Raw genomic sequence first — 23672 nt, 5'->3', positions numbered from 1 at the left:
TTAATACGTATTTACTTAAACATTTGTCGATGTATCAGTTCATGCATTCATCCCTTCTTGGGTTACAGATGAAGTACAAACACAAAGATATGATTGTATAATCACTGCTTTTTTGTATTCCTTTTTGGACATGTTTTGATGAGGAATAGGAAATATGTGAATTACCATATTATAATTGTATGCATGTTTTAAATATACTAACACAATAACCATAACCACATTTTGGCTGGATTATTGGAGTGGTTCTTATTTTGCGGTCAACTAGTCTTCTCCCGCTCGTGTAGAGCTGGTCCAAAACACAGCATCATCTTTTTGAACACAGCAGAGAGAACTCATTGTTTCCATTATAGCATGAAAAAATTACACATTCCTTTAAAACCTCATGAGGTGGGATATTTTCAGAGGAAACAACCATAAACATTATGCAGGTACACTTGTTTGTTTATTTTGACATGAGACAGCAGTCAGACATGCACATCTTTTTATCAAAGAAATATTTTAAATGATTGTTTTTTCAAAATGTATTACCATTACTGATTAAAACATCACTATTACACAAAAATCCACTTTATTTTATTTTATGGGTTTGACCTGACAAAACAATTTATTTATGTGTTTCGATATTTCTTTCATTTTCAGTCCATATATGATTGGGTTTAACAGAGGACTATACACAACCACTTGTAAAGTCATTAATAAAATTACACTTTTTGGAAGGTCTGACTGCAGTCGATCGGTCATAACATCAAAAACAGTGAAACAAGTGAAGCAGAATAAAACTATCAGGTGGGGTAAACATGTCTCTGTAGCTTTTTTTCGAACTTCCCCACAACTGTGATAAGCTACTATAGATATCTTTATGTATGTAAAAATAATGAAAATCACAGGAGCAACACCGATAGTTATTGTGGCAAACAAAACAAAAACGGTAAAAAATGATGATTTTACACAGTGAAGTTTGTGGACAGAATTGTTACACCAGACTCCATCTGCTGTAAAATTGCAAATTTTTTCTTTTGAATTCATCACTGCTGCAACTGCGAGCTCGACTGCAGGTAGAAACCAGGCCAAAGTCAAGAGGACAATGACAGTTCTTTTCCCCATGATAGTTGGATACTGCAGAGGTTTGCAGATAGACACATACCTGTCATAAGCCATGGCTGACAACAATAAGAAGTCTGATCCACCTAATGAATGAACAACAAAATATTGAAACATACAAGCAGAATGAGAAATAGTCTGTTTTTGAGATAAAACATCAATGAAAAGTTTAGGGTAAATTCCACTACTAAACAAAAGAGAGTTGATTGACAAAGCAGCAATGAAAATGTACATAGGCTCATGAAGGTTCCTGTGGATCCAGATTAGACATATAATGGTACAGTTAGAGCAGAGGATGAAAATATATATTGTCAAAAATATGACAAAGTAAAGATATCCATATTTGTCCACGTCTACATAGCCACCAAAAGTTATATATGTTCCATTGAATTCACCATCCATGAAGTTAGTCCCAGAAAAATGAACAAAAAAAGATCAAGCAGACTGGGACGAAGCACGCAAGAGTCCTAAAATGAAGATCACATTGATTCATGTGCAGGGAACTGGTTTTCCTCTATACCTCCACAATGCACAAAGTGAAGTGTTGGAGTAGGATCACATCTTTTATAAGACTTGTTCGCCCTCCATGGATCTCATTACGTGATCCACAAAGAGTTGCTGTCATGTCAACAAGCACCTCCAAGTCTTCAGGGCCTACTGTCACTCAACTCTTTCTTTAACATGTCAACACATTATACACATTGACATGCACTAATCTTGGTCAGTTCACCTTTAACGGGCAGCATAACCCAGATAAACAACACCTCTGTTGTTATTTATCACTCTGGGTCCACCATCATGTCAATGGTCATTTCAATCCAAAGAACTTGATATGTCCTAATGGGGCAATTCAAGTCACGGAGAGCAGCAAATATTGCAGAAAAAAGCAAATACTTTTAATAGCTGTACACACGGACTATAAAAACAGAAAAAGCACACCGCTTATTGAATAATTCCACAATAAATAAAGCTAATGTTAATCAAAATTACAAAAACTATTACGGGATTACCAAAAACATTTCCAGTGCAAAGACATGTGTTACTGGGGATCAGCATTACTTCATTCAGAACAACAGTCCCATCTTATAACTAATTTGTACACTCTAGTCTAGCCTTCAAATAGACTCCCCTTTTAGACCAGTTGACCTGCCGTTTCTTTTCTGCTCTGCCCCCCCTCTCCCTTGTGGAGAGGGGGAGCACAGATTCAGTGACCACAGATGAAGTGATAGCTGTCCAAAGTCGGGACCCAGGGTGGACCACTCATTTGAGCATCAGTTGGGGACGTCTCTGTGCTGCTGACTTCTCTCCTCTCAAGATGATCTCCTGCTGGCCCCATTATGGACTGGACTCTCACAGAATTATGTTAGATCCACTATGGACTGGAGTCACTGGACTCTCACAATATTATGCTCGATCCACTTGACACAGATGTGGGGAGAGGGGGGGGGGGGTTTCTCATTGTCATCCCATTGAGTTTTTTCTCGCCCTGATGTGAAATCTGAGCCGAGGATGTCGTTGTGGCTTGTGCAGCCCTTTGAGACACTCGTGATTTAGGGTTATATAAGGAAACTTTAATTGATTGATTGAACAGTGACAATAGTGGCATTTAGATATGCATAATGTGCTGTGAGTGGAGGAGCAGCACGGATTTAGCCACAAAAGTTGACCTCCTTGGCCTGATAGTAGCCACCCAATTTTAGGGAGCGCAGCATGTGATCAACCTCGTAATATATGGCCTGCTAGCCTGCATGTTTGGTAAGATGATCACAGACTGACAACAGAGATTTATGAGGGTCCAAATTGTTTTAGAGCAGACAGATAGTTTTTTACAAGAGTTTTTAGTCCTTAAGGCCGATTGAATGGAACCAGCTGGTGATTGAGGATGATAGGATGCTCTTAATGAAGGAGTAATAAAAGGTTTTCAAAAAGTTCTGTTTATTTCGAAGAAACTGGGCTACCTTGTGAATATTTGTCTTTGCTTATTTTTTCTGAGGAAAAAGATAGTCTATGGTCATCATTTCTTTTTTTGTCCTCTCCAGCTGTCACAAAAATTGTATATAAGTTATCACACAACTTGTTTGCTTTGAGTTCAGGTTGCCGTGCGGCCAGTGGTTATGATCCGCTGGTGCTTACAAAGCTGTCTTTGATCTTATCAAGCAAAAGCGGATAGCTTGTAAACCTCCACTTTGTGCAATAGAGTGCGCCGTTGAGGTGTCGGTTTCTCAGATCTTGGGCAGCCACAGGAAGGACCTTATCAGGACCCGAAATCTACAAACAGAGAGGGGGCAAACCTGAAACCGCTCCAAGCTCCTTTTCGTTTGAACTGTTTATGACCCAGTCAGCAGCTGTTTATGATCCCTAACCGTAGAAGCAGCTGCAGCTATGTAATCAACAAATGCCCAAATAAATAAGGAGGCGTGTGGAGCTTGTTCCTCAGAGCGGTGTGGTGACACTGACGGAGGGTGCAGATCCACATGCGCTCTCCTCATGAGCTAAATTGAATCCTATCACTGTTTGATTCCTTGCTTTTTGTCTTGTTTAATAAATAGTTCAGTGTTTGAACCTGACACTCGCTACTCAGGCAAATCATATAGTTGATGTAGATCAGGGCTCACCAACCTTTTTTAAACCAAGAGCTACTTATTGGGTACTGATTCATGCAAAGGACTACCAATGTTTTACACACTTAAATAAACTGCCAGAAATAGCCAGTATGCACAATTTACCTTTTACTCTATGTCATTATCAATAATTAATGATATTTATCTTTGTGGAAACACTGATCATCTTAATGATTTCTCACAATAAATATATACTTTTTATGACATGTTTCAATTAGGTTAAAATCGAATCTGCACTTTGTTAGAATATATAACAATTTGGACCAAGCTATATTTCTAACAAAGACAAATCATTATTTCTTCTAGATTTTCCAGAACAAAAATTTTGAAAGGAAATTCAAAAGCCTTTGAAATAAGATTCAAATTTTATTCTACAGATTTTTCTAGATTTACCAGAATATTTTTGGGAATTTTAATCAAAATAAGTTTGAAGAAATATTTCACAAATATTATTCGTCGAAAAAACACAGGTTAAAATGAAGAGTTAAATTAAAAATATATGTATTATTCTTTACAATAAAAAAATTAATTTACTTGAACATTGATTTAAATTTTCAGGAAAGAAGAGGAAGGAATTTAAAAGGTAAAAAGATACATGTGTTTAAAAATCCTAAATTAATTTTTAAGGTTATATTTTTTCTCTGAAATAGTCTTTCTGAAAGTTACAAGAAGCAAAGTTTAAAAAAAATGAATTTATTTAAACAAGTGAAGACCAAGTCTTTAAAATATTCTCTTGGATTTTCAAATTCTATTTGAGTTTTGTCTCTCTTAGAATTAAAAATGTCGAGCAAAGCGAGACCAGCTTGCTAGTAAATAAATAACATTTTAAAAAATGGAGGCAGCTCACTGGTAAGTGCTGCTATTTGAGCTATTTTTAGAACAGGCCAGCGGGCGACTTATCTGGTCCTTACGGGCTACCTGGTGCCCACGGGCACCGCGTTGGTGACCCCTGATGTAGATGATCATATGTGCAGTTCAGATTTACTTGACAAAAGAGAAGTGTGAGATACTTCTCTTGTTGCCTTATTTATATTTGACTTTATTAAATGGTTTTATATTATCTTTTGACGCAGCCGGATTGCAGCAGGAGGGGATAGGAAGAGAAAAAAGGAAGACAGAGGGGGACAGAATAGCATCAGCAAATACAAAATGTATAAATATCATCGTAAAAGTGATAGCAGAGAAGCAGTTAGTGAAGTACATATTAATAACACATAAATGACAATGAACATTATTACACTACAAATGGAGCAATACAAATAACAATATAAATAACACTATTGATAATGAATAATAACAATTACCTCTGTTATCAACAATACAATTGCTTCAAATGCAACAATACATATATGCAATGATAACTCGAATTACAAAAGAAAGCAGATAAATGGAGGGGAAGAAAGAGAAGCAAACTGTATTACCCTTGTAGATTGTTATTGTAATTTTAGATTAAGCTTCACCAGTGCGCCGTGTGTTCCCCAGTTTCACCTAGGGGAACAACGTTAATATATGTTTGATGAAACATGATTATATGCATTAGTGTATGTATATGTGATTGTATCTGTACAGTATGTGTATATGTATGTTTGTTCAATGAATGTGCATGTGGATGTACAAAACCCAAAACCACACATTATGTGATTCATAAATAAAAACAGAATACAATGACTTGCAAGTCATTTTCAACTAACATTCAATTGAATGGACTGCAAAGACCAGATATTTAATGTTCAAACTGAGAAACTTCATTATTTTATTCGCAAATAATCATCCATCCATCCATTTTCTTCCGCTTATTCTCTTAGGGGTCGCAGGCCATAGACAAACGGCAGAGGACAAGGCACGGGAGAAGCACGGGACAGCCATCATCTTAGGTCATAATCTCAATGGTCCCAATGTCAATGGTCAGCATGTCCCGATGTCAATGGTCACTATTACAATGGTCAAAATTAACCTCATCATGTAGAATTGTTTAAATCTCATTAGTCGTGTCCTCATGCCAACGCTCAGATTGTCAATGGTCAATTGTCAACATGTCAAATGTTTCAGGTCATTGGTGCTCATATCAATGGTCAACATGTCAACGGTCGATAGGTAAATGGTTTGCATATCAACTGTCAATATATCAATTGTCTTCTATCAGTGGTTAAGGCCTGCTTTTCCTCAACAAAAGACCCAATGGTCGGAAGCAAGGAGTGATAAGATCAGGGGAGTTACCATTGTCATTTGTATCTGCATGTTTCATGTGTTTTAAATAATATTTGGAACATTTTTGTTGTCGTTTAATTGAACTTTGAAATTGAAATGTGTCTCTGCTGATCCTGGTCGTAGGTCAGCATCTTAGTCAGTAAAGTGTCCATATCTGGGCAAACCTGAGGTCAAAGTGGGTAAAGTGTCTTATTTAGGACACAACAGTAATGACTCGGATGGGGGACGTGTGATTCGAATGAGAAATTCTCCGGTCACTGAATGACCGCCCTAAACTCCGGTGCTGCCCTGTGTACTCAGTCTATAAGCGACCTGCAAAAACTTCCTTCTCGACATTGGCCAACACAAAGGTCCTCTTGATACTCTTCGCTGATTTTCTACATAGCTTAAGCCTGGTACACAATAAAATCATAATAATCTATTATATTCTGTTTGTGTATGGCCAACTAACTGGTCTTCTACAACATTGCTGATGAAGCGTTTTCCCACAAAAACGTGTGATCTCCTCTGATGTGGATGCTGGTTGACCATGTTGCACCTCACGGAACTTCTTACTGTCCAAAGGTTTTTTTCAAGGTCATGTGATTTATTGTAGAAAGTGTGGTTTTAGTGTTTAATACGTCAGAAATGTGAAAGAAACTCACTGTGGTTAATTAGTAATGAAAGAGTGATGAGCCGATACTGTAACATGAGGTGAACAATAAGGCACGTCTCGGGGGAACAAGCTGGATCAACTAATTACGAGCCAGTGGTCACAGTGAGGTGGCCTAATGAGATAAACAAGCACACTCTCCTGATGATATCGCAATAACAACGTTTGCCATGGTCCAAAGGTCCAAAGCTCCTTTGTGTTGAATTCATCAGGGGAAAAGAGTGTAACCTGGACATTGTTGCTACGACACTGCATTAATGCATTGTCAAAACAAAAAAGATCATTGTGGACAACAACCAGAATTAAATAAAAAAATATATATTTAAAAATAAAATCTAAATATTGGGGTCTTGTTTTTATAGTTTAGTGAAATTATTCAATCCAGTAAATTACTGTGATTAAATTCAATTAATCAAAATTGAACTGTGTGATCAATATGATTTTACAAAATTGATTGTTTGACAGCATTTCCGTGTGCTCTTCCTTTTTTTTTTCTTTCCTGCTCTGATCGGGCTTCGCCAAACATGAATATAAATCCATTTAATACAGTCAAATCCAAAAAAGGCAACAACAGAAGTATCCCACACTTCTCCTTTTTTCAACTAAATCTGTACAGCAAATATGATCATCTACATCAGGGGTGTCAAACTCAAACACAGAGTGGGCCAAAATTTTAAACGGAACAAAGTCGCGGGCCAAGGTTGAACAAATTAACCTTTTAATAGGGACCCAAACAAGTTTTGTATTAAATATTGAACAAGCAAGGCTTATATAACTTTAGTGACATGCAAAATCCAGTTTAAAAAAATAATAATAATAATTAAAAGAATATCAATGGCATCTCAAATAAAATGTTAATAAAAAATGTATGTCTTTTTTTCTATTTGCAATTTTCTGAGGTAAATATCAAATTTTTTCCACAGGCTAATAATACATTTTAAAATAAAATAACAATAATGAATGAACCAAACATTCAAGCCTTGAAGTAGCAAGAGAAAATGCATCAATAAAACGTTAATTATTGGTCAGTTTGCTGGAAGTTTGCCGGAAGAGTTAGTACTGCAAGGGTTTCTGGGTATTTGTTCTGTTGTGTTACGGTGCGGATGTTCACCCGAAATGTGTTTGTCATTCTTGTTTGGTGTGGGTTCACAGTGTGCTGCATATTTGTAACAGTGCTAAAGTTGTTTATACGGCCACCCTCAGTGTGACCTGTATGGCTGTTGACCAAGTATGCATTGCATTCACTTGTGTGTGTGTGTGTGTGTGTGTGTGTGTGTGTGTGTGTGTGTGTGTGTGTGTGTGTGTGTGTGTGTGTGTGTGTGGAGGGGCACTGAACTTCGGGAGTCTACTAGGAAAATTAGGAGGGTAGGCAAGTATGAGTATTAGCGGTGAATGCAGTGTTACAGCGGCACCGACGCTGTATAACACCGGCGGGCCAGCTCTAATGCTAAATTGATATTGCCTCAAGGGCCAAATTAAATTACACGGGCCAAAGTTTGACATATACATGATCTACATCAACAATATAATTTGCCTGAGTAACTAGAATGGACAAAAAAAGTTCAGAAATAATGCATAATTGCAACCATTCTAACACACAATTCCCAGATGTTCCTTTGTGCCATTTGTTTACAACTCGATGGAATGCTAACGTGGGGGTTCTGACTATTTTCAGCGGTTAGTGGTTGATCCGCCACGCAATACCTCAACAACAGCTCAATGCTAACAAGGGGAGATTACACTTCAACGACTGTTGTTGGCATTGACGGTTAGGATTGCTTGTTTGCATCTCAACTGTTTTTTTTCTCACCGGAAAGGAAGGAGCGGATGTTGTCTGCCTTAGTTCTGAAGAACTCAAGGTAGGTGTTACATTGATCAGCTGTTGTCATATGGTGTTTGGAGATTTGTGATTGCAGAAAGTGGTTGACGGTGGAGAAGAGTGTTTTAGAGTTGCCAGGGTTTTTGTTGATTATGTTGGAGTAAAATTGTGTCTGTGCCTCCCCGAGACACCTTGCGTAGGCCTTTTGATGTTCTCTATAGGCCTGTCTGTGGACAGCTAGCCGAGTGGAATTGCGTCGCCGCTCCAGAGCCTGCCCGGCCGTCTTCATTTACGTCAGCTCGGGTGTGAACTAGAGGGCTGAGGGGTTTTAACAGGGGCGTGGAGATCGAGGAGGTTTTTCATATTGGTGTTGTAGTGGTGAACTGCATCGCTCAAGGATAGGGGGATTTAAGCAGAGAGGAGTTCCAGGTCGGAGGTGAAAGTGGCTGGGTTTATGTTTTTAAAGTTACGGAAATTGATTTGGCATTTGGGCTTGGTATGAGAGGTAGGGAACGGTAGCTCCATGGAGATGACACACCCAGTGAGTAAGCAACCAGATTGTTTATGGGAATGGGGTCTGTGCTGACCAGGTCCTGCGTGTGTCCCCTGCTGTGTGTGGGGGTATCAACATGTGTGAGGTCCAGACAGTCTAGTAGTTGTAGGAAATCAGATGCAAAATGGCAAGATGGGTTGTCCACATGGATGTTTATGAGCAGGATCATGGAGTGAGTGAGTGAGTGAGTGAATGAGTGAGTGAGTGAGTGAGTGAGTGAGTGAGTGAGTGAGTGAGTGAGTGAGTGAGTGAGTGAGTGAGTGAGTGAGTGAGTGAGTGAGTGAGTGAGTGATGTCAGTGGTTAATATATCAATATTCAACATGTCAATGTTTAAAATATCAATGGTCATCATGTCAACAGTCAAAATGTTAGTGATGAACATGTCAATGGTTCACATGTCAATGGTCAACGTATCATGTCAGTGGTCTCAATGTAAATATCAACATGTCTGTGGTCATCAGGTCAGTAATCAATATATCAATAGTCAACATCCATCCATCCATCCACTTTCTACCGCTTATTCCCTTTAGGGTGGCGGGGGGCGCTGGTGCCTATTTCAGCTACAATCGGGCGGAAGGCGGTGTACACCCTGGACAAGTCACCATCTCATCGCAGCAATAGTCAACATGTCAATGTTTAAAACACAAATGGTCATTAGGTCAGTGGATGGTCATTAGGTCAGTGGTCAATATATAAATCAAAATCTCAATGTTTAAAATGCCACAGGTCATCATGTTAATGGTCAACATGTCTGTGATCAACATGTCAATTTATTTCTTATGTCAGTATAATGTCAGTGGTCTCAATTTAAATATGCACATGTCAATGGTCATCAGGTCAGTGGTCAAAATATCAATTGTCAACATGTCAGCGATCAACATGTCAATGTTCATCATGTCAATACTCAATGTTTAAAATATCAATGGTCATCATGCCAGTGGTCAATAAATCAATAGTCAACATGTTAATGTTCAAAATATCAGATGGCCATCATGTCGTTGGGGCTTGTGCAGCACTTTGAGACATTTGTGATTAAGGGCTATGCAGGTAAACTTTGATTGAATGATTGATTGATGTCAGTGGTCAATAGATCAATCGTCAAGATGCCAATGTTTAATATGTCAATGGTCATGATGTCAATAGTCAACATGTTAGTGATCAACAGGTCAATAGTTCTTATGTCAATGGTCAGCGTATCATGTCAGTGGTCTCAATGTAAATAGTAACATCCACCCATTTTCTACCGCTTGTCCCATTTGGGAACGCGTAGGGTACTGGAGCCTATCTCAGCTGTCAGTGGATGGTCAATAGGTCAGTGGTCAATATATCAATCAAAATGTCAATGTTTAAAATGCCACAGGTCATCATGTCAATAGTCAACATGTCAGTGATTAATATGGCAATGGTCAACATGTCTGTGATCAACAGGTCAATTTCTTTCTTATGTCAATGATCAACCTATAATGTCAGTGGTCTCAATTTGAATATGCACATGTCAATGGTCATCAGGTCAGTGGTCAATATATCAAGAGTCAAGATGTTCAAACTGCTTCCACAGGGGAGTGTTTTAAGTCTCGTCTTAAGACCCACTTTTATTCTTTAGCTTTTAACATGGCGCAGTGGGAGAGTGGCCGTGCGCAACCCGAGGGGCCCTGGTTCAAATCCCACCTAGTACCAACCTCGTCACGTCCGTTGTGTCCTGAGCAAGACACTTCACCCTTGCTCCTGATGGGTATTGGTTGGCGCCTTGCATGGCAGCTCCCTCCATCAGTGTGTGAATGTGTGTGTGAATGGGTAAATGTGGAAGTAGTGTCAAAGCGCTTTGAGTACCTTGAAGGTAGAAAAGCGCTATACAAGTACAACCCATTTATCATTTATCATTTAACACTACGTGAGTTGTGTGGTCCTCTGTCCTCTGTTGTCCTCTGTGTTTTTTATACACTTTGATTTTTATTTTACTGTTTTAATTGATTTTACCCTTTAAAATAGTTTTTAATCATATTTGTTTTTATATTGTTTTTATTGGTTTTATTTTTATTCGTTTTTTGTTTTATTCAGTCATTGGTGGAGCATAATATTGTTTTTAACATGGCTGTGCAGCACTTTGGAAACGTTATTGTTGTTTAAATGTGCTATATAAATAAAGTGGATTGGATTGGATTGGATTGGATAATCAAAATGTCAATGATTACAATGCCAAAGGTCGTGATGTCAATAGTCAACATGTAAGTGATTAACATGTCAATGGTTCACATGTAAGTGGTCTCAATGTAAATATTAACATGTCAATGGTCATCATGTCAGTGGTCAATATATAAATAGTTAACATGTCATTGTTCAACATATCAATGTCGTTGTGGCTTGTAAAGCCCTTTGAGACAATTGTGATTGAGTGCTGTATAAATAAACATTGCTTGATTGATTGATTGATTGATTGATTAATGTCAGTGGTCAATACATCAATCTTCAACATGTCAATTTTTTAAATAACACAGGTCATCGTGTCAATAGTCAACATGTTAGTGAGCAACATGTTAATGGTTCTTATGTCAATGGTCAGCGTATCATGTCAGTGGTCTCAATGTAAATATCAACATGTCAATGGTCATCAGGTCAGTGGTAATGTATCAATAGTCCAAAAGTCAATGGTCATCAGGTCAGTGGGCAATATATATATAGGCAACATGTCAGTTATAAACATATCAATGGCACCTCATGTAACTTCTTATTATCCACAGGTCTTTTCAAGGTCAGGTGGTTATTGTGGAAAGTGTTTTGGTGTTTATCTTCTCGTAAATGTGAAAGAAGCCCACTGTGGTTAATTATTAGTGACAGAGTGATCTAAGGATACTGTAACATGAGGTGAACAATAAGACACGTCTCAGGGGAACCCACTGGATCAACTAATTACCAGGCGGTGGGCACAGTGAGGTGGCCTTATGAGACAAGTGATGACATCGTAACAATAATGATGTTTGCCAAGGTCCGGAGCTCCTTTGTGTTGAATTCATCTGGGGAAAAGAGTCTAACCTGGACATTGTTGCTATGACACTGCATTAATGCATTGTCAAAACAGAAGTAGCAATTTTTTACAACAATTACATCATCTAACACAGTTTTGGACAAAAATTACACCAGCTAACCCACGACAAAAAGACGTGGTTTTCCCGAAGATCATGGCGGCTGTATGACATCCAAACAAACGCTCCATTTGCACATACAAAAAATATAATAGAATGGAAACATATTTAAAATCAAATTATTGAGGTTTCTTTGTAACCTCAAAGGCCTACTGAAATTAGATTTTCTTATTTAAACGGGGATAGCAGGTCCATTCTATGTGTCATACTTAATCATTTCGCGATATTGCCATATTTTTGCTGAAAGGACTTAGTAGAGAACATCAACGATAAATTTGGCAACTTTAGGTGTGAACAGAAAAGCCCTGTCTTTATCGGAAGTCGCAGACGAGGACGTCACATGTTGATGGCTCCTCACAGATTCACATTGTTTTTAATGGGAGCCTCCAACAAAAAGAGCTATTCGGACCGAGAAAACGACAATTTCCCCATTAATTTGAGCGAGGATGAAAGATTTGTGTTTGAGGATATTGATAGCGACGGACTAGGAAAAAAACAAAAAGTTTAAAAAAAAAACGCGATTGCATTGGGACGGATTAAGATGTTTTTAGACACATTTACTGGGATAATTCTGGGAAAAGCTTAAAAAATGAGTCTCCTCAGTTCCCAAAGGTTTATTGAGTGTTGTTAAAAGAAAAGGTGATGTAACACAGTGAACATGCACTTTCCCAACTACTTTGGCACGTGTTGCCGCCATGAAATTCTAAGTTGTTATTTGCAAAAAAAAAAAAAAGTTTATGAGTTTGAACATCAAATATCTTGTCTTTGTAGTGCATTCAATTGAATGTGGGTTGAAAAGGATTTGCTAATCATTGTATTCCGTTTATATTTACATCTAACACAATTTCCCAACTCATATGGAAATGGGGTTTGTAATACAGGAATGTTTTTTAAATGGTTTTACTGAAGTCCAGGTCCTTGATTTGCTCAAGACTTGGTGACAGTGAAAATGATAATATTTTCTGTACTATAGAGTGCACCAGTGTATTAGCCACACCCACTAAGTTATAGGGGCAAAAATGTTTTTCAATATATTTTCTGCACCGAACTGTAAGCCACAGACATATACGTTGTGAAATGAGTTATTTACTAAGACATTTTTTGTAAATGTTTATTTACATACCTAAATTGTTTCCAAACGGTGTTTGGGACACGGCAGTAAAACCGAATTATCAAACAAAACAGAAGTCATCGTCATGGACGCACTAGCTGTGGAAGCTAGCACTCCAATCAGCTAAACAGACTTAACTCCACAGTGACGTTTAGGTGAATTCACAGAGGAATTTGTGAAACTGAAACAATAGAAAAAGACTACCGTTGTAAGTTAATAACGCTAAGACGGACACTCGTAACTGTGTTGGTATATTAGCTAAAGGTAGCTTCATTACATTACAATAGCACGCAAAACACTCCTACAGACATCACACATGGACAGTTTAGTAAGTATGAATTGTTTTAGTTCTATTGTAAAACTTACAAACATTGCTTGGGATGATGAATGAAGAATCCATACGAGTAGAAAACCGCTATGGAAGGCTCGTAGACTGAACGGCACTACGGTTGGGGAAAAAAAAAATTGGAAGAACAGTGCAGCAACTGAACAGAGCGAACTTGTTCAAAAGATGGCGCCATTGCACAAACAATAAAACACCCTTTAATTGTATTTGCTTATATTTTTATTTTATTTTTATATGGCCGCCAGCAAAGAAAAGTTAGTGAATTTGCTGCACCCTCTCTATAAGCCACAGGGTTCAAAGTGTTGTTAAAAAGTAGAATTTTATTGTCCAGAATTCATAAGATAAGATAAAGTACTAATGATTGTCACACACATACTAGATGTGGCAAAATTATTCTCTGCATTTGACCCATCACCCCCTGGGAAGTGAGGGGAGCAGTGGGCAGCAGAGGTGCCGCGCCCGGGAATCATTTATGGTGATTTAACCCCCAATTCCAACCCTTAATACTGAGTGCCAAGCAGGGAGGTAATGGATCCCATTTTTATAGTCTTTGGTATGACTCGGCCGGGATTTGAACTCACAACCAACCGATCTCAGGGCGGACACTCTAACCCAGGGGTGCCCATTACGTCGATCGCGAGCTACCAGTCGACCGCGGCGGGTGTGTCAGTCGATCTCCAGCCAGGCTTTTAAAAAAATAGACCTAAAAATTAATGATCATCAATCTTCACCAAGACGTCACTTAAATGACATTCACGGTACCGGAGGGTCTTGTGAGATGACGCTGGCTGCTGCAAGATCATTATCATGAAAATATGACCGAGAGGAAGGCGAGAAACACTTTTTATTTCAACAGACTCTCGCGCCGTACCTTCCGTCAAAACTCTAAAGGCCGACTGCACATTTCCTATCTTCACAATAAAAGCCCTGCTTCATGCTGCCTGCGCTAACTAAATACAGAGTCTCGGAAAACTGGCGTGCACAAGCGATCCCTCAGAAAGCTGGCGTGCACATCACTTGTGCACGCCAGCTTTCCGAGACTCTCATTTTGTTAGCGCAGGCAGCATGAAGCAGGGCTTTTATTGTGAAGATAGGAAATGTGCAGTCAGCCTTTAGAGTTTTGACGGAAGGGACGGCGCGAAAGTCTGTTGAAATAAAAAGTGTTTCTCGCCTTCCTCTCCGTCATTTTTTCATAATAATGAACTGGCAGCAGCCAGCGTCATCTCACAAGACCCTCGGGTGCCGTGAATGTCAATCAAGCAAGCTACGGAATTTGCCGCCAATGTTTTTCTTGTAAAGTGTATGGAAGCTGGATGAATTAGATGCCAAAAAACAACCACTTTCATGTGGTATTGTACAGAAAGGACAACTTTTTTTCTCTTCCATTTGAAAATGTGGGCGTTATCATCATTACTGTCTGATTCCAACAAATGCAAGTCATCAGAATCAGGTAATACACCAACTTATATTCTTGTCTTTGTGAAAGAAAGACATCTGTGTTACACATGCTTGTATTATCATTAAACACATTTAACTTGTTTACAAAAATGTCTCTTTCATAAATATATAAATTATATATATAAATGAGGTAGATCCCCTCGAGTTGGTCAATTGAAAAGTAGCTCGCCTGCAGAAAAAGTGTGGGCACCCCTGCTCTAACCACTAGGCCACTGAGTAGGTCATGGTGTTTTTTCCTGTTTTAATGTTTTTTTGTAATGTAGTTTTATGGTATTTTTAGAGATGTGCGCATCAAATGGCCCCCAGGACCCACTTTGGACACCCGAGCAGTAGGAAATCTAACTAATATAATTATTGTGGTACTGCAATACCTGTGTGTAGAACTATTGTATGCTACAACACTACAAAAAAACCACCACATACATTTTTCATAAGCAATATTAGTTTCGGTCTTTTCCGTACATTCATTTTCAAACACAATCACTACATGGCCCATAAACACATTATGATGGGACTTTGGTGAATGTAGCTTGTTGTTACAACTCCATGCAGAAGATGGCAGCGTAACCCTGCTCCGGAACACAGCTCATACACGTCTGATCAGCCAGAGAATAAACAGGCGTAGCAGCAACTTAGCTGTACTATTTTACGAGTGTTCCGACCCTCAAGATTCAGTAAAAAAAAAAAAAAAAAAGCAATTAGCGACAAATTTAGCAACTTTTTCTGACCTTATTGGACACTTTTGTTTCACACAAAAGAAAGCAGCCACTGCTCCTGTGGCTCCTCCTTTGTCTAAATGCGGCTCCATCTTGTTCGTGACATTAACACAAAAATACGCAACAAAAAAAGCTAGTTTATGTCTCCCAAAGCGTCGGTAAAAATGATAAACACATGCGTCACGGCCAATTATGCAAATGACAGGATGCACCATCAATCCCGACCCTCGGTTCCCTGCACCGCACTGCCACAAATAGATAGCATTTCTGTAGGAATCGCGGAGTTTCCAAAGTCACTGAATGGACACATATAATATTAACACAATATTACGAATTACAGACAGGAGACTTCCAATAAATTCCCAAGAGTTTTTCGTCGCATCCTTTTCATCCAAAAGGATTGGTGAGCTGTGCTCGGCTCAAAAGTCTCCAATTTGGGGCTTTTCTGGTCACTTGTAAAAATTAAAAAAAAGTCTGTAAGACAAAAATGGGAAAATGGAATATTACTCATCCACTTTTATTTAACATAATAATCCAATCTTCTTTTAAAAAATAATTGTGTTGACATTAAAAAGGTTCAATATTGAGTTGAGTTGGTGTTTATTTGGAACATGCATGCATACAACATGATACATCACAATTTCCAGTTTCCCTATTCCACATGTCCGAAAAGGAGTAGGAAGAAGCAGAATTTATTTAATCCTACCCCTTTTTCCGATACAAAACAGTTGTTAAAACGTTTGTTCACTTCCTGTTCTCAATTCCTTCACAATATTCTCCGTAAGTAATCACATGAGAAATAAATAATTAGCAAAGTAAGTAATATTTCCTATGGTGAGATAAATAAGATTATCTAGAAAATGAATGGATGGATGGAATGAATTCAGAATGTTTATCATGGTTCTTCTTCTTTGCACTTCGTAAACACTTTAAGTTTGAAGAGTTTCTTGAAGTGGATTATATTAGTACATTCTTTGATTTCTTTACTTAAACCAGGGGTATCAAACATACGGCCCGAGGGCCGGATCAGGCCCGCAAACAGGTTTTATCCGGCCCTCGCGATAAGTTTGCTGAATATAAAGATTTACCTGAAATTTTTATATGAAAGAAACCGCTGTTCTAAATGTGTCCACTGGATGTCGCATTAGCAATTCTTTGTAGATGATGCTAAATATGCCCAAAATAAACCATATGATGTCAGTACATCAGTTGAGGACAATTATCAAACTACATAAATTACACACTGTATTTGGAATTTAAAGTTTTTTTTTTTTTTATCTTGACAGATTGAAAATGAACACCAATGAGTTGACTGATGAATATTATCACATCATTTATTCAGAAAATATAAATAACGACAAATAAATTATTAACTGCTACATTTAAGAGGGAAAAAAACCCCAACAACATAATGATTTTTACATTTTCAGAATATGCTTCTTCTATTTTTAAACAAAGAAAACAATCTATAGTTGTCTTTATTTTTAATTCATCGTGCTGTGATTTTACCAGTCCAGCCCACTTGGGAGTAGATTTTTCTCCATGAAGTCCCCGACCTAAAATGAGTTTGACACCCCTGACTTAAAGGCCTACTGAAATGAAATGTTCTTATTTAAACGGGGATAGCAGGTCAATTCTATGTGTCATACTTGATCATTTTGCGATATTGCCATATTTTTGCTGAAAGGATTTAGTAGAGAACATCAACGATAAAGTGTGCAACTTTTGGTCGCTAAAAAAAAAGCCTTGCCTGTACCGGAAGTAGCAGACGATGTGCGCGTGATGTCACGGGTTGTGGAGCTCCTCACATCCTCACATTGTTTATAATCATAGCCACCATAGTAAAGCTTCACCTTCGGGAATGTAAACAAGGAAACACCGGCTGTGTTTGTGTTGCTAAAGGCAGCTGCAATACACCTACATCTTTCTTCTTTGACTTCTCCATTATTAATTGAACAAATTGCAAAATATTCAGCAACACAGATGTCCAGAATACTGTGTAATTATGCCATTAAAGCAGACGACTTTTAGCCGTGAGCGGTTCTGGAAGAACATGTCCGCTACAACCAGTGACGTCACGCGCACGCGTCATACGCGTTATCATTCCGCGACGTTTTCAACAGGATACTTCGCTGGATATTCAAAATTGCAATTTAGAAAACTAAACCAGTCGTATTGGCATGTGTTCTAAATAAATAGATGGGTTGTACTTGTATAGCGCTTTTCTATCTTCAAGGTACTCAAAGCGCTTTGACACTACTTCCGCATTTACCCATTCACACACTGATGGAGGGAGCTGCCATGCAAGGCACTAACCAGCACCCATGAGGAGCAAGGATGAAGTGTCTTGCTCAGGACACAACGGACGTGACGAGGTTGGTACTAGGTGGGGATTGAACCAAGGACCCTCGGGTTGCGCACCGCCACTTTTCCACTGCGCCATCAGCATTGATATATAAACTATCAGACTGCGTTGCGTGGTCGGTAGTAGTGGGTTTCAGTAGGCCTTTAATCCATTCTATAATTTAATTCCACATACTGATATACTGAAGGTTTTAAGATTTGGACGTGCACACAAATATTTTAAATTGCATTTTCCTCTAAGGTTATATTTCTCCTCTTTTGTTGAGAAGAATTGTACATTCTTGCGTAGAAGGTTATAGTTTGCTTTGTGCATCATTTTAGCTGTTTGAAAAATCACTATGTCATTGAATTTCAAGATTTTAAATTCGAAGAATGAAGTGTTTGGATGTTCTCTATATCCAACGTTATGTATTATTCTAACTGATCTCTTTTGTAACACCGTCAGTGCATGAAGTGTACTTTTGTAGTTATTTCCCCATATTTCTACACAATAACTCAGAAATGCTAACACTAGTGAGCAGTAGAGAATATGGAGTGATTTTTGATCTAGAACATGTTTTACTTTGTTCATTGACGTGTTTCTTGCCACTTTTTGCTGTATATTTTTTACATGAGATTTCCAGTTCGTTTTATCATCAAACGTTATACCTTAGACATTTGGTTTCATTCACTCTTTCAATCTATATGCCGTCTATTTGTATTTGTGTTAGACTTTCCCTTCTGCTGTTACCAAAAATAGCATTATTTTTAATTTTACTGAGATTCAAAGATAGTCTGTTTTTGTCAAACCATCTTTTTAAATTTGTTTATTTATTCTGTTATTTGTATTAGCTTCTGTGTGTTCTCTTCTGAACAAAACACTGTTGTGTCATCTTAAAATATTAACTTTAAATATTTTCTTATTTTAAAAATGTCATTTATATATAAAGATTGAACAATTTTGGTCCTAGTATTGATCCCTGGGGTACACCACAAGATATATTTAGCATTGTAGCTGTGTGTTAGCCTTAACAGATAGCCTGTTAGCCAGTTGGTTAAGTTACAAACTATGTAGTTTGTAATCCAGTTTAAGGGTATTGGCTACATAAAGCAGCTTAGAGTTACACTGAAAGGGAAAAGTAGGCCCAAATGGGAGTGATTAAACACAAATAACGGACTTTTTATTCTTTTTTTTTTGTTTGTTTTTTTCCTTCTTTTTTTTTGAGTCGATATTTATCTGGCTTACTCCAAATTAATTCTGCTAAAAAGTAATGAAATAAATCAAATACACGACGTGGCGTGTCACAAGACTTAAAAGCCTTGAAATGTTAAATTAATATCACTTTATTTATTTTTTTATAGACCTTTATTTATAATATGCAACATTTACATACAATTGATAAATACAAAAATCAAAACAAGTGCAGAAACATTACAAAACAGCGCCAGGTCTTTGTAAACTCAAAGTAACTAAGAAAGAATGCAATATAAGTTTGTGTGCATATATATGTATATATATTTTTTTTTTTTTTTTTTTTTTTTTTTTTTGAACAGAATGTAAAGCCATAGGCTCACACAAGTTCCATAAATAATCCAAATTTGGAACACAGCATCACAGTTTTCACAGCTTTTTGGTTGTACTGACTCTTTAATCTTCCATTCTGTCCAAACGATCTATGACGTACTTATGTTTCATTTATGATCACTTGCTTTTATTCTGAATAACCACTGCTTGATCCAAACAGAGTGCACTGAGTGAACACAACCAGCAGAGGGCACCAGCGTTGCCAGATGGGAAATGACACATTATGATAGCAAACGATCATATATTGTGGAAAACTATCTTTAATACTTAATTGAAGTGACTCGGGATCCTTTGCTGTACTAAGAACATTACCACAAACCCTGTGTGGTGTAGCTTGTACCGCCGTTTTGATAAACATTCGAAAATGTAATGCATACAATTTGTGTTTGCTAATAGCCAATTATTGAATGTGTCAAACAAATTGTGGGTATAATGATGGTGCACATACAGTACTTACCGTACGTCTGGCAACATTGCTACACCAACACAGGAATCACCTTCAGTTCCAATGTTATGACAATGTAAAATAAAACACGATATATTTGTGAAAAAACATCATCCGCAATCCTTATGTGAGATAAGAGCACGTCTTTTCTTTGCGTTGTAAATAGTAACAAAAAACTTTTAGCTATATATATATATATATATATATATATATATATATATATATATATATATATATATATATATATATATATATATATATATGGTGTGCAATCAGTGGTTACATGCCAACTGGACAATATTTACCATATGTATTTACATATTTAATCCACAATAAAAAAGCTTGCACAGCATAGGAAGTAGGAAATACTGACTCCCACCCCCTCAGCACACTGGGAATCAGCATTACTCCTCTCTAGTCAGTTTTACAAGTCACCTTATACTTTTTATTGTCTCGTTTTTTACGTTGCCTCTTAGAGTAGTCTTAGGCCATATTGTATATTGTGTTGTTACTGTATATTGTGTGGTGTCCTCTTTTTTTTAAATGCAAAGCACCTCAGGGAAGCAACCTAAATTTCGTTGGGCCTGTACATGCACAATGACAATAAAGATCATTCATATATATATATATATATATATACACACATATATACAGTGTATACACACACACGCAAATTTATATATTTTCACAAATATAAAGATATGTATATTTCTCTACTTTTATATGTAAAACGACATATTTCTTCGTATACAAAAAAGTTAATCCAAATCCGGTAAATTTTCTTTACCTCTAACTAATTTTTTTCGTTCCAGTTACCAGTCGGCGGCGCGCACATGTAGAGCGGGCAATTGCCGACAGAAAATTTGCAAAACGGCTCTCAAACCAATGGTTTACAACTAAGAATCGGTTCTCATTGCTCACTTAAAAAGCCGTTCAAAAGACTTGATCCATTCACAAACGTCACATCTGGATTATATACGAGCATCCATTTTTTTCCTAACTCAAAAGATGACACAGCAGCAGAAGCTCAAAAAGGGGAGCAGGTGTGTCACTACGCAAGAAAAGTGGTTCCTCTGTGTTAGCTCATATAATAACGTCACTATAGCTTGGTTATTAACTAGCAAGTCACGGCATGTAAATTTTTTTTTTTTTTTTAATTAGAGCCGAATAGATGACTTCCCATTGCGTGCATTTTAGCCACCCAGTTCTAGCAGTTTGTTATTATTTAGAACGAACAGAAAAGGGAAATACGTGTGTTGGGATTGTGGATGATTGGCAAAAATTCTTGAAAAGAGCCAGCTTGTTTGTGTCCCAACTCAACATCCAACTTTGACATGATGGACGCACAACTCTTACCTGGCCAGGTGAGGGTGTTGGAGGAGGCGTGACATTGTGAGGGAGCCAGAGGACGTTTGGAAGGAGATTACATTGTGGACTTTTTTCTGAAGGATTGGGCACACACTGAGCCACTAGCGCGGGGGTCTTTTGAAAATAGTCTCTTGCTGCTGCGGGCCTGCTAGTATTTGGGAATGAAAACAAGTGCGAAGGAGGAGATGATCAGAAGGCAGGCGAGGAGAGGGCCGGCCACACATCCCGGGGACTGAGAGAGAAAGCAAGGCGACATATGGAGGCGGTGGCGTTAGCTGCACAGTGCGTCAATACCTGCGGGGGTGAGGACCAGCGCCTGGAGGAGGTCTGACAGAGACACGATCCCCCTCACCACATCCTCCGTGTCTACCAGCACCAAACGATGCACCTGGCCAAGCGACCACCCACGTTACTCACAACATCTTCATCTGCATGCCATGTTGCTATGTTTGGTTGTGCTAAAATGAAGTCAGGCCCGTGTAATTTGCTGCCTTAAGAGGCAGTTGTAGCCGAGTTGCTATGTTTTGCACAGAATTGTACATCGTTGTTATTTGGCAGCGACCAATAGACATAACTTTTACAACAGGCCCAACTAGGTTGCTGCCTAAATGGGTAGTCATTGTGTTGTTGCTACATCTTGAAGCAACATACACATAATTGGATATTGTCACTGCTTGGCAGAAAACCATTGACAGGAGACGTTGACATCAGGCCCAACTCGGTTGCTGCCTAAATGGGTAGTGGTAGTGTAATTGCTACATCTTGAAGCAATATAAAAATAAATGGACGATGTTACTATTTGGCAGCAACTAATAGATATGAAAACTTTTCCATCAGGCCCAACTAGGTTTCTGCCTAAATGGGTAGTGGTAGTGTAAGTAATACATTTTGAAGTAATATAAACATAAATGGACAATGTTACTATTTGGCAGCAACTAATAGATATGAAATCTTTTCCATCAGACCCAACTAGGTTTCTGCCAAAATGGGTAGTGGTGTTGTAAGTAATACACCTTAGAGCAATATAAACATAAATGGACAATGTTACTATTTGGCAGCAAGTAATACATAAAAACTTTTCCATCAGGCCAAACTAGGTTTCTGCCTAAATGGAAGTAATACATTTTGAAGTAATATAAACATAAATGGACAATGTTACTATTTGGCAGCAAGTAATACATAAAAACTTTTCCATCAGGCCCAACTAGGTTTCTGCCTTAATGGGTAGTGGTAGTGTAAGTAATACATCTTGAAACAATACAAACATAAATGGACAATGTTACTATTTGGCAGCAACTAATAGATATGAAAACTTTTACATCAGGCCCAACTAGGTTTCTGCTTAAATGGGTAGTGGTAGTGTAATTGCTGCATCTTGAAGCAATATAAACATAAATGGACGATGTCGCTATTTAGACGCAACAAATAGATATACAAACTTTTACATCAGACCCAGCTAGTTTGAAGCCTATATGGGTAGTCGTGGTGTGGTTGCTACTGAGAAGTGGAAAATGAGGCATTGTGTTTGCCATGATGACTTGGCAGCAAACAGAAAGAGGGAAATAAAGTCCAAGCAAGTTTACTGCCCGGGACCTAATTCAGGCCCAACTAATTAGCCCTAACAGTTATCCTCCCTACTTGGCAGCAGCCAACAGAAGTGCATACCTGATTCAGGCCTATCTAGTTTGTCGTGTTAGGCTACAGTAGAAAGGTGGCTGCCAACCTCAGCCTTGGCGATGCGGTCAATGATGGTCTCCAAAGTTTCGTGAGGGTAACACTTGAGTACGCCCTCCATCCAGCAGGCTCTGCAGGAGATGGCCTCCTTCATGGTCATGTTCAAGTTGTTGTAGTTTTTCTGGGCTGCCAGGTTCTTCAACACAAATGGAGGATTAGTCAACTGCCTCATGTACTTCATCTCTGGAAGGTGGGAGTACTTACAATGACATCAAATCTGGAGTACAGCGCCACCACTTTGCCTAAGAGGTGGGGACACAGAAAAAACAGCTCCTAGACAAACACAACGTATCTTTTTGAAGATGGCGGATGACTGGAGGGACTACCTTGCTCGTTGACCACAGGCAGGGCAGACACTCGTCGCTCCACAAAGATGCTCAGAGCGTCATAGACCGACGCCCATTCTGGCACTGTTGCAATCTCTTTAAAGGTCCCGATGGCCAGCTGACAGATCTGCTTCTGCAGGAACCA

At 38.3% G+C, this 23672-nt stretch overlaps 2 protein-coding genes across 7 annotated transcripts in view; both read right to left on the bottom strand.

Moving 5' to 3' along the window:
* Positions 1-573: 573 nt before the first annotated feature.
* On the bottom strand, positions 574-1693 carry LOC133537819 (olfactory receptor 11A1-like). Its single transcript, XM_061878892.1, has 2 exons — positions 1620-1693; positions 574-1510 (listed from the first exon to the last, which is right to left on the bottom strand). The coding sequence occupies exon 2, from the start codon at positions 1501-1503 to the stop codon at positions 574-576; it is 930 nt and encodes a 309-aa protein (XP_061734876.1). The 5' UTR covers positions 1504-1510; positions 1620-1693.
* A 13737-nt stretch (positions 1694-15430) lies between these two features.
* Positions 15431-23672, bottom strand: part of LOC133537852 (5'-AMP-activated protein kinase subunit gamma-1-like) — a 32992-nt gene continuing 24750 nt past the window's right edge. For 3 of the 6 annotated variants that reach the window (XM_061878930.1, XM_061878924.1, XM_061878925.1), the window contains 6 exons: positions 23528-23672; positions 23406-23443; positions 23191-23337; positions 21762-21855; positions 21456-21699; positions 15431-16200 (listed from right to left, as the gene is read on the bottom strand). The exon at positions 23528-23672 is cut by the window's right edge and continues 21 nt beyond it. In XM_061878930.1, the coding sequence (XP_061734914.1) occupies positions 21569-21699; positions 21762-21855; positions 23191-23337; positions 23406-23443; positions 23528-23672 (555 nt within the window). In that variant the 3' untranslated portion in view covers positions 15431-16200; positions 21456-21568. The remainder of the gene's footprint in view (positions 16201-21455; positions 21700-21761; positions 21856-23190; positions 23338-23405; positions 23444-23527) is intronic. The other 3 variants (XM_061878927.1, XM_061878928.1, XM_061878929.1) reach the window with 3 other exon arrangements.

The sequence above is a fragment of the Nerophis ophidion genome, linkage group LG19 (genome assembly GCF_033978795.1).
Source record: "Nerophis ophidion isolate RoL-2023_Sa linkage group LG19, RoL_Noph_v1.0, whole genome shotgun sequence".
In the NCBI taxonomy this organism is placed as follows: Eukaryota; Metazoa; Chordata; class Actinopteri; order Syngnathiformes; family Syngnathidae; genus Nerophis; species Nerophis ophidion.
The sequence above is the reverse complement of the archived record's forward strand: the minus strand, read 5'-3'. Positions and strand labels throughout refer to the sequence as shown.

Coding starts and splice junctions, on each gene's coding strand:
- LOC133537819 (XM_061878892.1), bottom strand. CDS start 1,503: ATGGATGGTGAATTCAATGGAACATATATAACTTTTGGTGGCTATGTA.